Source organism: Palaemon carinicauda, chromosome 18 (assembly GCF_036898095.1).
Source record: "Palaemon carinicauda isolate YSFRI2023 chromosome 18, ASM3689809v2, whole genome shotgun sequence".
Lineage (NCBI taxonomy): Eukaryota > Metazoa > Arthropoda > Malacostraca > Decapoda > Palaemonidae > Palaemon > Palaemon carinicauda.
The window spans coordinates 122,118,423-122,133,468 of record NC_090742.1 but is presented as its reverse complement, the minus strand read 5'-3'; the positions used below and the strand labels follow the sequence as shown (position 1 = coordinate 122,133,468).

Below are 15,046 nucleotides of genomic sequence, written 5' to 3'. Positions count from 1 at the left end.
ATAAACCTCTGTCTTATTTCTTAAATAAGGGTTATATCTACACACCTTATAAACCTCCCTCTTATTTCTTAAAAAAGGGTTATATCTACACACCTTATAAACCTCTGTCTTATTTCTTAAATAAGGGTTATATCTACACACCTTATAAACCTCCCTCTTATTTCTTAAATAAGGGTTATATCTACACACCTTATAAACCTCTACGTTATTTCTTAAATAAGGGTTATATCTACACACCTTATAAACCTCTGTCTTATTTCTTAAATAAGGGTTATATCTACACCTCTTAAACCTCTATCTTATTTCTTAAATAAGGGTTATATCTACACACCTTATAAACCTCTACGTTATTTCTTAAATAAGGGTTATATCTACACACCTTATAAACCTCTATCTTATTTCTTAAATAAGGGTTATATCTACACCTCTTAAACCTCTATCTTATTTCTTAAATAAGGGTTATATATACACACCTTATAAACCTCTGTCTTATTTCTTAAATAAGGGTTATATCTACACCTCTTAAACCTCTATCTTATTTCTTAAATAAGGGTTATATCTACACACCTTATAAACCTCTATCTTATTTCTTAAATAAGGGTTATATCTACACACCTTATAAACCTCTATCTTATTTCTTAAATAAGGGTTATATCTACACACCTTATAAACCTCTACGTTATTTCTTAAATAAGGGTTATATCTACACACCTTATAAACCTCTACGTTATTTCTTAAATAAGGGTTATATCTACACACCTTATAAACCTCTGTCTTATTTCTTAAATAAGGGTTATATCTACACACCTTATAAACCTCCCTCTTATTTCTTAAATAAGGGTTATATCTACACACCTTATAAACCTCTACGTTATTTCTTAAATAAGGGTTATATCTACACACCTTATAAACCTCCCTCTTATTTCTTAAATAAGGGTTATATCTACACACCTTATAAACCTCTGTCTTATTTCTTAAATAAGGGTTATATCTACACACCTTATAAACCTCTATCTTATTTCTTAAATAAGGGTTATATCTACACCTCTTAAACCTCTATCTTATTTCTTAAATAAGGGTTATATCTACACACCTTATAAACCTCTATCTTATTTCTTAAATAAGGGTTATATCTACACACCTTATAAACCTCTATCTTATTTCTTAAATAAGGGTTATATCTACACACCTTATAAACCTCTACGTTATTTCTTAAATAAGGGTTATATCTACACACCTTATAAACCTCTGTCTTATTTCTTAAATAAGGGTTATATCTACACACCTTATAAACCTCCCTCTTATTTCTTAAATAAGGGTTATATCTACACACCTTATAAACCTCTACGTTATTTCTTAAATAAGGGTTATATCTACACACCTTATAAACCTCTACGTTATTTCTTAAATAAGGGTTATATCTACACACCTTATAAACCTCTGTCTTATTTCTTAAATAAGGGTTATATCTACACACCTTATAAACCTCTACGTTATTTCTTAAATAAGGGTTATATCTACACCTCTTAAACCTCTATCTTATTTCTTAAATAAGGGTTATATCTACACACCTTATAAACCTCTACGTTATTTCTTAAATAAGGGTTATATCTACACACCTTATAAACCTCTACGTTATTTCTTAAATAAGGGTTATATCTACACACCTTATAAACCTCTGTCTTATTTCTTAAATAATGGTTATATCTACACACCTTATAAACCTCCCTCTTATTTCTTAAATAAGGGTTATATCTACACACCTTATAAACCTCTGTCTTATTTCTTAAATAAGGGTTATATCTACACACCTTATAAACCTCTACGTTATTTCTTAAATAAGGGTTATATCTACACACCTTATAAACCTCTATCTTATTTCTTAAATAAGGGTTATATCTACACACCTTATAAACCTCCCTCTTATTTCTTAAATAAGGGTTATATCTACACACCTTATAAACCTCTACGTTATTTCTTAAATAAGGGTTATATCTACACACCTTATAAACCTCTGTCTTATTTCTTAAATAAGGGTTATATCTACACACCTTATAAACCTCCCTCTTATTTCTTAAATAAGGGTTATATCTACACACCTTATAAACCTCTGTCTTATTTCTTAAATAAGGGTTATATCTACACACCTTATAAACCTCCCTCTTATTTCTTAAATAAGGGTTATATCTACACACCTTATAAACCTCTACGTTATTTCTTAAATAAGGGTTATATCTACACACCTTATAAACCTCTATCTTATTTCTTAAATAAGGGTTATATCTACACCTCTTAAACCTCTATCTTATTTCTTAAATAAGGGTTATATCTACACACCTTATAAACCTCTACGTTATTTCTTAAATAAGGGTTATATCTACACACCTTATAAACCTCTATCTTATTTCTTAAATAAGGGTTATATCTACACCTCTTAAACCTCTATCTTATTTCTTAAATAAGGGTTATATCTACACACCTTATAAACCTCTATCTTATTTCTTAAATAAGGGTTATATCTACACACCTTATAAACCTCTATCTTATTTCTTAAATAAGGGTTATATCTACACACCTTATAAACCTCTACGTTATTTCTTAAATAAGGGTTATATCTACACACCTTATAAACCTCTACGTTATTTCTTAAATAAGGGTTATATCTACACACCTTATAAACCTCTGTCTTATTTCTTAAATAAGGGTTATATCTACACACCTTATAAACCTCCCTCTTATTTCTTAAATAAGGGTTATATCTACACACCTTATAAACCTCTACGTTATTTCTTAAATAAGGGTTATATCTACACACCTTATAAACCTCTGTCTTATTTCTTAAATAAGGGTTATATCTACACACCTTATAAACCTCTGTCTTATTTCTTAAATAAGGGTTATATCTACACACCTTATAAACCTCTGTCTTATTTCTTAAATAAGGGTTATATCTACACACCTTATAAACCTCCCTCTTATTTCTTAAATAAGGGTTATATCTACACACCTTATAAACCTCTACGTTATTTCTTAAATAAGGGTTATATCTACACACCTTATAAACCTCTACGTTATTTCTTAAATAAGGGTTATATCTACACACCTTATAAACCTCTGTCTTATTTCTTAAATAAGGGTTATATCTACACACCTTATAAACCTCCCTCTTATTTCCTAAATAAGGGTTATATCTACACACCTTATAAACCTCTGTCTTATTTCTTAAATAAGGGTTATATCTACACACCTTATAAACCTCTATCTTATTTCTTAAATAAGGGTTATATCTACACACCTTATAAACCTCTACGTTATTTCTTAAATAAGGGTTATATCTACACACCTTATAAACCTCTACGTTATTTCTTAAATAAGGGTTATATCTACACACCTTATAAACCTCTACGTTATTTCTTAAATAAGGGTTATATCTACACACCTTATAAACCTCTGTCTTATTTCTTAAATAAGGGTTATATCTACACACCTTATAAACCTCCCTCTTATTTCTTAAATAAGGGTTATATCTACACACCTTATAAACCTCCCTCTTATTTTTTAAATAAGGGTTATATCTACACACCTTATAAACCTCTACGTTATTTCTTAAATAAGGGTTATATCTACACACCTTTTAAACCTCTACGTTATTTCTTAAATAAGGGTTATATCTACACACCTTATAAACCTCTGTCTTATTTCTTAAATAAGGGTTATATCTACACACCTTATAAACCTCTGTCTTATTTCTTAAATAAGGGTTATATCTACACACCTTATAAACCTCTACGTTATTTCTTAAATAAGGGTTATATCTACACACCTTATAAACCTCTGTCTTATTTCTTAAATAAGGGTTATATCTACACACCTTATAAACCTCTGTCTTATTTCTTAAATAAGGGTTATATCTACACACCTTATAAACCTCTACGTTATTTCTTAAATAAGGGTTATATCTACACACCTTATAAACCTCTACGTTATTTCTTAAATAAGGGTTATATCTACACACCTTATAAACCTCTGTCTTATTTCTTAAATAAGGGTTATATCTACACACCTTATAAACCTCTGTCTTATTTCTTAAATAAGGGTTATATCTACACACCTTATAAACCTCTACGTTATTTCTTAAATAAGGGTTATATCTACACACCTTATAAACCTCTACGTTATTTCTTAAATAAGGGTTATATCTACACACCTTATAAACCTCCCTCTTATTTCTTAAATAAGGGTTATATCTACACACCTTATAAACCTCTACGTTATTTCTTAAATAAGGGTTATATCTACACACCTTATAAACCTCTACGTTATTTCTTAAATAAGGGTTATATCTACACACCTTATAAACCTCTGTCTTATTTCTTAAATAAGGGTTATATCTACACACCTTATAAACCTCTACGTTATTTCTTAAATAAGGGTTATTGTTATTTCTTGAATAAGGGTTATATCCACACACCTTATAAACCTCTACGTTATTTCTTAAATAAGGGTTATTGTTATTTCTTAAATAAGGGTTATATCCACACACCTCATAAACCTCTACGGTATTTCTTAAGTAAATGTTATATCTATGAACACATAAATATTTACGTTATTTTTGAAATAAGGATTATGTCTTCCTTATTTTTATAATTATTAATACATTTTGCCTTAGTCGTGTGTCTAAAATATTTACATTTCACCTAATTATTTCAAAAGCAAAACTCTCTTGATCTATAACCTTCGCTTTTATCATTTTTCCTTTTGGATAATAACGTCTCGGTGTCATCCAATCGAATCTTATCCTCACGTAATGGCTCCAAGCTGCAAAACAAACCAAAAAATTTCAAAACCAAAAAAATTATTTTCTCTCTCTCTCTCTCTCTCTCTCTCTCTCTCTCTCTCTCTCTCTCTCTCTCTCTCTCTCTCTCTCTCTCTCACTTCATTATCCCATCCAGTGATCATCTTTCGCGATGTCTCTTTCCCGCTTTTCTTTGCCCTGTCCCAATTTTGTTTGCATCTTAAAGTTTTGTTTAAAAAGGTCAGATGATGTTCTTGCCTAGAGGTTTTTTAATGGATTTTTTTTCGTTATTTTTGGACTTCTAAGCTATTTGAGAACTCTAAAGATAGTTTGAAATGTTGATTTATGGTTGTGTTTTCATATATACATTTATACACACACTTATATATACATACTGTATACACACACACATATATATACATATATATATGTATGTATATGTATACATATATATATATATATATATATATATATATATATATATATATAATAACTGTTTGTGTAGGAATACATACATATTTACAAGTATCCTATATACATATATATGTGTATTCATCTATATATATATATATATATATATATATATATATATATATATATGTGTGTGTGTGTGTGTGTGTATACAGTATGTATATATAAGTGTGTGTATAAATGTATATATGAAAACACAACCATAAATCAACATTTCAAACGATCTTGAAGTGGTTTTGTCACTGTCTATACAAGCTTGCCGGACCAGGGTTCGATTCCCGGCCGGTCACAAGCTCTTGTCGTTGTGTGATTTCGCCTGGGGCTCTGATCCCGAGGTCGTTAAGAGAATCCAGACATTAATGTATCAAAAATATATATGGCTTATTTGATATATATATATATATATATATATATATATATATATATATATATATATATATATACATTTCTATATTTATATATGTGTGTGTGTTTGTGTATTTGTGTGTGTATATGTTGTCATAGATGGATGGCTGAGTTTTATTATTCTCTGAATTTTAAGTATTATAGCAAATGATTAAATGATTAAAGAAGTGCATCCCAGACAAGAGAGAGGTAGCCTTTACGCAGAGTTATTAGTTTTTCATCAATGAAAAGATTCGCGTATCATTGTGATTCATCTTAAAAGTGTATTTTCTTATTTTTTTGCAGATAGCTTCTTCGTAAGAATAAACCCACTACCTCTACCTGCAAGTCTGAATAAAAAGAAGACATTTGAGCTCTCTATTCAAGAATGATAAATAGTTTCTGAGCCAGAATAGATATAAGTATATATCTATATATTATATATACTTACAATTTCTTTTAGGAAAATACATGAATCTCTTTCCTGGGACGATGGGTATACATATTACATATATTACATCTTTAGAAAACATCTGATAGTTCAGTTGTGCATCATTTGTCTGATGAAGCCAAGTCGGGAGAAGAGCGAGGCAAAAGCTGACTCATGGCTGAAGAATGTTGGAAAATCTGACCTCTGATGAAATCAAAGGACTCCGAGGAGAAGACGTCTAGAGAAGATAGACTAGCTTGCAAAGTCGTCTCTGGGAGGGACCCCAGCTGCTCAAGGAATCATAGGATGTCTAATAGCTCTTGTTTGCCTGATAATTCAGGCTTAGTACTCTTCCTGATTCTTCTCTCAGTGTTGCCTTCGATGGCCAAAGGTACGTGATGTTTTTTTAATTGTTGCTTAAGGACATTCAGTCAATAATTATAACGGTATCTTTTTCTTCAAAGTAAATATGATTTACTGTCCACATACCTTTTGGACCACCCTGTATATATATATATATATATATATATATATATATATATATATATATATAGATATACATAAATACATATATATATATATGTATATATATATGCACACACACACACATATCTATATATATATATATATATATATATATATATATATACACTATATCTATGTATACATATGCACATTCTGTATACATATACATTATATACATGCAAGTATGTATATGTATAATAACACTCATTGCAAAGTAATATATATTTTTTCTCCTGTCTTCCAACATTTTCTCTGTATTTTGGAGACAAGAATACTTATACATGTACTCTGTATAGATATACATTATATACATACATGCATGTATGTATATGTGTAATTACGTTTATTATAAAGTAATGTATATATATATATATATATAAATAAATTTATATATATATATATATATATATATATATATATATATATGTATATATGTATATATATAAATATACTGTATATATATATATATATATATATATATATATATATATATATATATATATATATATATATAATATACATATATATATATATATATATATATATATATATATATATATTATATAATGTGTAATTACGTTCATTGCAAAGTAATGTATATATACACACACACACATATATATATATATATATATATATATATATATATATATATATATATGTGTGTATATATATATATATATATATATGTATATATAATATATATACATATTCATCTTAGGGGAGAACAGATAAAGAGAGTTGATAAGTTTAAGTATCTGGGATCCTTTGTTAACGCTGGAGGAGGTATGGAAGATGAAGTCAAACATCGGGTACAGGCAGGCTGGAACAACTGGAGAGCAGCCTCAGAAGTTCTTTGTGATAAAAAAATACCTCTGAGGTTAAAAGAAAAATTTCCTAAGACAGTGGTAAGAACAGCAATGCTGTATGGAACGGAAACAGCAAGCATGAGGAAGACAGAGGAGAAGAAGATGGATGTGGCAGAAATGAGAATGCTTAGGTGAATGTCTGGGGTGACAAGAGAGGATCGGATAAAAAATGACTACATAAGGGGATCGAAAAAGGTGGTGGAAATATCAAAGAAAGTGCAGGAAGGGAGGCTGAGATGGTATTGACACCTGATGAGGAGAGATGAGGACCACGTTGGGAGACATAGGCCTACTATGGAGATGGAGGTTCAGGGAAGAAGAAGAAGAGGGAGACCAAGAAAGAGATGGAGGGTCTGTGTGAGGGGAGACTTGCAGGAGAAGGGGATTGATGAGGCAGAAGCGCAGAATAGAAAAAGATGGAAACGGCTCATCCGCAACGGCGACCCCATATAAAAATGGGAACCAGCTGGGAAGAAGAAGAATACATATACATACATACATACATGCATTTTCTACTGTTAACGAACATTGTCTCTGTATTTAGGAGCCAAGAGTACTTATACATATATTGCATTTATGCAATGTGTCATTACGTTCATTGCAAAGTAATATATATATTTTCTCCTGTCTTTCAACATTTTCTATACAAACATGCATGTATATATACATGTAATTACGTTCATTGCAAAGTAATATATATACATTTTATAATGTTTTCCAACATTGTCTCTTTATTTTGGAGCCCCTGGGCTTATAACATCCTACTTTTCCAAATAGGGTAGTATTTTAGCTTAGCAAGTAATAATGATAATAATACATATATTCCGTATACACATACGTCATTTACAAACAAGCCTGTAAATAATGTGTAATTACGTTCATTGCAAAGTAGTATATATATACAGTATATATATATATATATATATATATATATATATATATATATATATATATATATATATATATATATATATACATTTTCGAACATTGTCTCTGTATTTCGGAGCCAAGAGGAAACAACCTTTCTCTCGGCCCGTCACATTGGTGACCCCGGAGTAACCAATGTGACGGGACGAGAGAAGGTTGAAAGCAACTGAGTAAATTCATTATAGAACACACTCCTTTATATACAAAAGTTCAAAGCAACAAGAAATTTTATGTTTAAAAAACAGACCCTGTTACAGATGAGAAAAGCAGACATGTTTAATCTGGTTCATTTTAGTGCGAGGGAAGAGTGAAGATACAAGCATTATATATACCCAAAATGAACTATGTACGATCGTGTGACACACGGTTGGTACACAGTCGACCGTCCCACAGCTTCGTGTTCCCGTCAGTCAATTCATTTTATCTTTGTTTGCCTCTGGACTCGGCCAGATTGTGAACTGGCTGTAAACTCTTACTGTTTCACCGGGTTCTCTCTGTGTCGGTCCGATTCATTTCGCATTTTCTCCTTGTTTGCGATGATGTTGGTTCACAGTGTTGGTTATTCAGTTTGCTTATCTTTCTTTTTTGCTTTTTTTTACAACTTATTCGTTTTATTGCTTCCGCTAACGCAGTTGGAAGGAGGTTATGTTTTACCCCCTGTTTGTGTGTTCGTTTGTGTGTGTGTGTGTTTGTTTTGTGAACAGCCTCCTGGTAACAATTTTAATCGTAGAGTAATGGAACTTTCAGGGATTAACTTATGTTAAAAGCTGGAAATTATTAAATTTTGGGAGGTCAATGTCATTTTACCGACTGTTTGTGTGTTTGTTTGTGAACAGCTTCCTGACCGCAATTTTAATCGTAGAGGAATGAATACATCAGCGACAGGCGTAAATAAGCTAAGGGTATTCAAAGAGTTAAGTCAGAGTGATTATATGAGAATAATAAAGAAAGTAAAAAAAAACCTACTGCGGAAATTACCCCTTTCCAATTAACGACGTAAAAGATGCAGAAAATTTCACCAGACTACAAGAGACCTACCGAGTCATGGTAAATATGAGTCTAACACAGGCAGTTTTCCCTGATTGTGAAAAAGTTGCATGTATCAAGCCTGTGTATAAAGGAAAAGGTCATGGAGACAATTTAAGTTCATAATGGCCAATATCAAATCTGTCATATTTTTCGAAAATTATTGAAACTGCTGTACATGAACAAACCTGGAAATATCTGAAAAAATCTAATGTCATACCTGATGATCAATCTGCATACAGAGAAAATTACTCCACAGAAACAACAATATTAGCGATAAAAAATGACATAACAGAAATTATAACAAATGGCAAGTGTTGCATTCTTGTGATGCTTGATCTAAGTGCAGCATTTGATACTGTAGAACATACATATCTGATGGAAGACCTTAAAGCTGTGGGAATCGTAGAACGAGCACACGACTGGTTTGTGAGTTATCTTGAAAAGCGCAAAGTTAAAGTAGTAATGTCAAATGTTGAATCTGAGACAAGAAAACTAACCAAAGGGGTGCCTCAAGGCAGTGTACTAGGTCCTCTCCTGTTTGAAATTTACACGATTGAACTGGCAAATATATTTGAAACTCACAGAGTTAAGTTTAAAATATACGCTGATGAAACACAATTCTATTTCCCAATAGAATCAGTTGATGAAGCTAAAAAAAAGATACATGAAATAATGAATGACATTAAGTCTTGGATGTTAACAAAAAGGCTCAAGCTCAATAAAGATAAAAGTGAATGTATTATTTTTGGAAATGAAAAAGATATAAAAAGAATCGAATGCTTCCAAAGAATTGAAATAGGTCAATCGATCATTGACCTAAAGAAATCTGTCAGAAATCTTGGAGTAATCATGGATGATAGACTGACAATGAATGAACATATAAATAATATGGTAAGAAATTGTAACTATCATATTAGGAACATAGCATTTATTAGTAAATACTTAGATAAAAAATCTATGGCCATACTCATTAATCACGACATATTTTCAAGAATTGATTACTGCAACTCACTGTTCTATGGCTTACCAAATTATCAGTTGAAGAAAATTCAGAGAGTACAAAACAGAGCCGCTAGATTAATAAAAGGTCTACACAATAGAGAAAGAGTTACCTCTGCACTAATTGAATTACACTGGCTGCCGGTAAAGGCGAGAATTGAATACTAGCTACTCTTACTAACTTTTAAGATACTGAACCAAAATGAACCAAAATATCTAAAAGAATGCCTGAACAAACTAGAACTAGAAACAAATGTTAACACAAGACACATGAGTGACAAACATAGACTATCTGAACCAAGAACAAATAGTAAATTTGTTGAAAGGGCTTTTATTAGCTACTGTGCGCCTAGACATTATAATAAACTGCCAACTGAAATGAAGGACCTAAAGGGAGCAATTGAATTCAAGAAGAAACTAAAGACATTACTTTTCACAAGATCATATGATTTGGAAGATGCTACAATCAAAGAATTGTATAAGTTATAATGAAAATTTTTCGTTAGATGATTAATATGGACCCGCCAGAGAAGTAGTTCACTCGACTTCAGTGGAGGGTTGGATTTAAACCCAAAACAAGTAAATGTTATGTAGAAAGCTTGAAATGATTAAATTTTTGAAGGTTAAGGTCCCGGTCAAGCAAAATGTCCAATACACATAATAAGCAATAAGTTTGGACGTCGTTTTCCCAGAGACTTCAACCTTGGTTCATATTTGAGTGTATTGAAATACATGCCAATTAATACATGTTAGGGCCAAAGGTCAAGGTCGAGAAATAAGGTACTCTGGCGGAGGTCTGCGCTCTACTGTGCGTCCCTCTAGTTTTTAACTAGTGTACCCGAGCCTTTAACATGACGGCTAAATAAACAAGAAATAACTTTAGAGAAAATAATGGAAAATGAAGTTTGGTAAAGAGAGGCTTAGATGCTAGGTAAGAGCCTTAAGCGGGGTTTGCACAGTCGAACAGTTTGTCGAACCCGGTTGTCGAACCTGCTTGTTAAACAGTTCAAAGAGGTGGAGTCAGCCACAAATGCATAAGGTTTTTGGAGAACGAAGCCCCGCCCACAAAAACCAGTCTAAAACAGACTTTCTTCGAACCGTTCGACGAACGTGTTCGACTACCAAATACCCTGTTCATACGTTCGAACATTACTTCAAAGACTTGTCTGTCGAACCGCGTTCGACTAACTGTTTGACCATCTAAACCAGCCTTTAGAGAACATTAGAAGTGAAATCACTGATATGCCATATAACTAGAAAAATTATTCAATATATATATATATATATATATATATATATATATATATATATATATATATATATATTTTATTTACTTATCATCGTCATCTCCTCCTATGCCTATTGACGCAAAGGGCCTCGGTCAGATTTCGTCAGTCATCTCTGACTTGAGCTTTTAATTCAATACTTCCCCATTCATCATCATCTACGACGCACTTTATAGTCCTAAGCCATGTAGGCCTGGGTCTTCCAATTCGTCTAGCGCCTTGTGGAGCCCAGTTAAAAGTTTGGTGAACTAATCTCTCTTGGAGAGTGCGAAGAGCATGCCCAAACCATCTCCATCTACCCCCCATCATGATCTCATCCACATATGGCACTCGAGTAATCTCTCTTATAGTTTCATTTCTAATCCTGCCCTGCCATATAACTTCCATTATCCTTCTGAGGGCTTTATTCTCAAATCTAATAAATCTATTGGAGATTGCTTCATTGTCACACCATGACTCGTGTCCATAGAGTAACACCGATCTCACTAAACTGATATATAGCCTGATTTTTATACGGAATTTTAGGCGATTTGATTTCCAAAAATTACTTAATCTAGATTTTAAAAGTGTTATTATACCCAATCTGACCCAGAATATTTTTCTTTACAGGACCCGACGGGACCCATTTCAATCGAGTGGCCGGGCAAGGAGGAGACCTCCTTTCTGGAGATATTATTTTCAGACAGAAGAACCACAGCGATATCACTGCCCAGGCCGGAGCCACTGCTGCCCTCCCGTGTCGTCTTTCGTCATCCTTGGCTGATGGAATGGTAAGATAGAATTAATATTTGTGGAATGGAAGAGGGGAACCTTTTTGATGATGGGATGGTAAGACATGAAATGAGAGAGGGGAAATTTGGATGATGGAATGGTAAGAAAAAACTGATATTTGTGGAGTGGAACAGGGGATCCTTGGATGATGGAATGAGAGAGGGGAACCTTGGATGGTAGAATGATGTGACATGGAATGGTAAGATAGAATTAATATTTGTGGAATGGATGAGGGGATCCTTGGTTGATGGAATGAGAGAGGGGAACCATGGATGATAGGATGATAAGACATGGAATGAGAGAAAGGAACCTTGGATGATGGGATGGTAAGACGTAGAATGAGAGAGGGGAAATTTGGATGATGGAATGATAAGACGTAGAATGAGAGAGGGGAAATTTGGATGATGGAATGATAAGACATAGAATGAGAGAGGGGAAATTTGGATGATGGAATGATAAGACATAGAATGAGAGAGGGGAAATTTGGATGATGGAATGATAAGACATAGAATGAGAGAGGGGAAATTTGGATGATGGAATGATAAGACATAGAATGAGAGAGGGGAAATTTGGATGATGGAATGATAAGACATAGAATGAGAGAGGGGAAATTTGGATGATGGAATGGTAAGATAAAATTAATATTTGTGGCATGGAAGAGGGGAACCTTGGATGATGAGATAATAATACCTGGAATGAGAAAGGGGAACCTTGCCTGATGGAATGATAAAACATGGAATGAGAGAGGGGAACCATGGATGATGGGATGGTAAGACATAGAATGAAAGAGGGAACCTTGCTCCGTGGAATGGTAAGACAAGACAAAATAAATGTTTGTGGAATGGGAGAGTTGAAGTTTGGCTGACGGAATGGTGAGACAATAGAGACATTTGTGGAATGGGAGAGGGGAACCTTGACCGATGTAATTGTAAGACAAAATAGAAATCTGGAATGGAAGTGTTGAAGTTTGGCTGATGGAATGGTAAGGCAAATGAATATATGGAATGGGAGAGGGAAACCTTGACTGATGGAATAGAAAGACAAAATAGATATCTGGAATGGGAGAGGGAAACCTTGACTGATGGAATAGAAAGACAAAATAGATATCTGGAATGGGAGAGGGAAACCTTGACTGATGGAATAGAAAGACAAAATAGATATCTGGAATGGGAGAGGGAAACCTTGACTGATGGAATAGAAAGACAAAATAGATATCTTGAATGGAAGAGGGGAATTGGCTGATGGAATGGTAAGACAAAATAGATATCTGGAATGGGTGAGTTGAAGCCTGTTTGATGGAATGGAAAGAACAAAAAGTAGATATCTGGAATGGGAGATGGGAACGGATAAGAGGAACAAATCCTTGGAAAAATAAATGATGATGAAAGACATTGAAAAATGGAAGTTAATATATTTCAGTTTTATTTTCTCATTTAACATTCCTTATAGATTCCCTGTTTATTCAATTGAAGCTATATTTACCTCCGCCAAAGAAGTTGGAAGGAGGTTATGTTTTCGTTCCTGTTTGTGTTTGTTTGTTTGTGAACAGCTTCTTGGCCACAATTTTAATCGTAGAGTAATTAAACTGTTATGTAAAAAGCTAGAAATAATTAAATTTTGAAAAGTTTAGGTAAAAGGTCAAGGTCACGGTCAAGCAAAATGTCCAATTCACGTAATCAGCCATAAGTTTGGACATCGTTGTCACAGAGACTTCAAACTTGGTTCATATTTGAGTGTATGAAAATGCACGCCAATTAATACATGTCAAGGTCAAAGGTCAAGGTCGAGAAATAAGCTGCCGTGGCGGAAGTCTGCGCATTACTCAGTGCCCCTCTAGTTTTACTTGTTTTTATTTTCTTGTTTAGCGTATTTAAATAGTTTTCAGCAGTATTTAGAGACTTCTTAATTTTTATCAATATTCATCCTCCCGTTTTTTGGTAATTATATATCATCTCAGCAGTTTATATATATATATATATATATATATATATATATATATATATATATATATATCCCAGGATAGGTTACACTGTCTTTTTTTATATCAATTGCCTGTTTTTTCCGTCAAACTTTTCAATTCAGTTTTTAACCTTTCAATTCGGGGTATATGATAATTTTTTTAACCTTTGTCACACATTTTTTTTGTAACATATATTGCATATGTGTATTTTACCTTTTACTGTATTATCATTATTATTATTATTATTATCATTATTATTATTATTAATATTAAAAGCTAAGCTATTAGTAATAATACTAATATGAGATTCTATTTTTATGAAGTCTTTTTATCGAACGTTCAACCAGTGTCCTTCAGCCTCTCTCTCTCTCTCTCTCTCTCTCTCTCTCTCTCTCTCTCTCTCTCTCTCTCTCTCTCTCTCTCTCTTAATTTACTTTATATCAACAGTCACACTTCAAACTTTAAAAATGAGAAAATAAACTCCTTTTTTATCTAAATTATTTATCAAGACAAAATTAACTATTCTCTCTCTCTCTCTCTCTCTCTCTCTCTCTCTCTCTCTCTCTCTCTCTCTCTCTCTCACTTACAGAAAACTATATT

The 15,046-nt window shown here is 32.5% G+C and overlaps 1 protein-coding gene across 1 annotated transcript in view; it reads left to right on the top strand.

The window, feature by feature from the left end:
* Positions 1-5,961: 5,961 nt before the first annotated feature.
* The window catches only part of LOC137657151 (opioid-binding protein/cell adhesion molecule homolog), a 25,487-nt gene continuing 16,402 nt past the window's right edge, over positions 5,962-15,046 (top strand). Inside the window, exons 1-2 of the mRNA XM_068391503.1 lie at positions 5,962-6,471; positions 12,325-12,485. Coding sequence (XP_068247604.1) covers positions 6,288-6,471; positions 12,325-12,485 — 345 coding nt within the window. The 5' untranslated portion in view covers positions 5,962-6,287. The remainder of the gene's footprint in view (positions 6,472-12,324; positions 12,486-15,046) is intronic.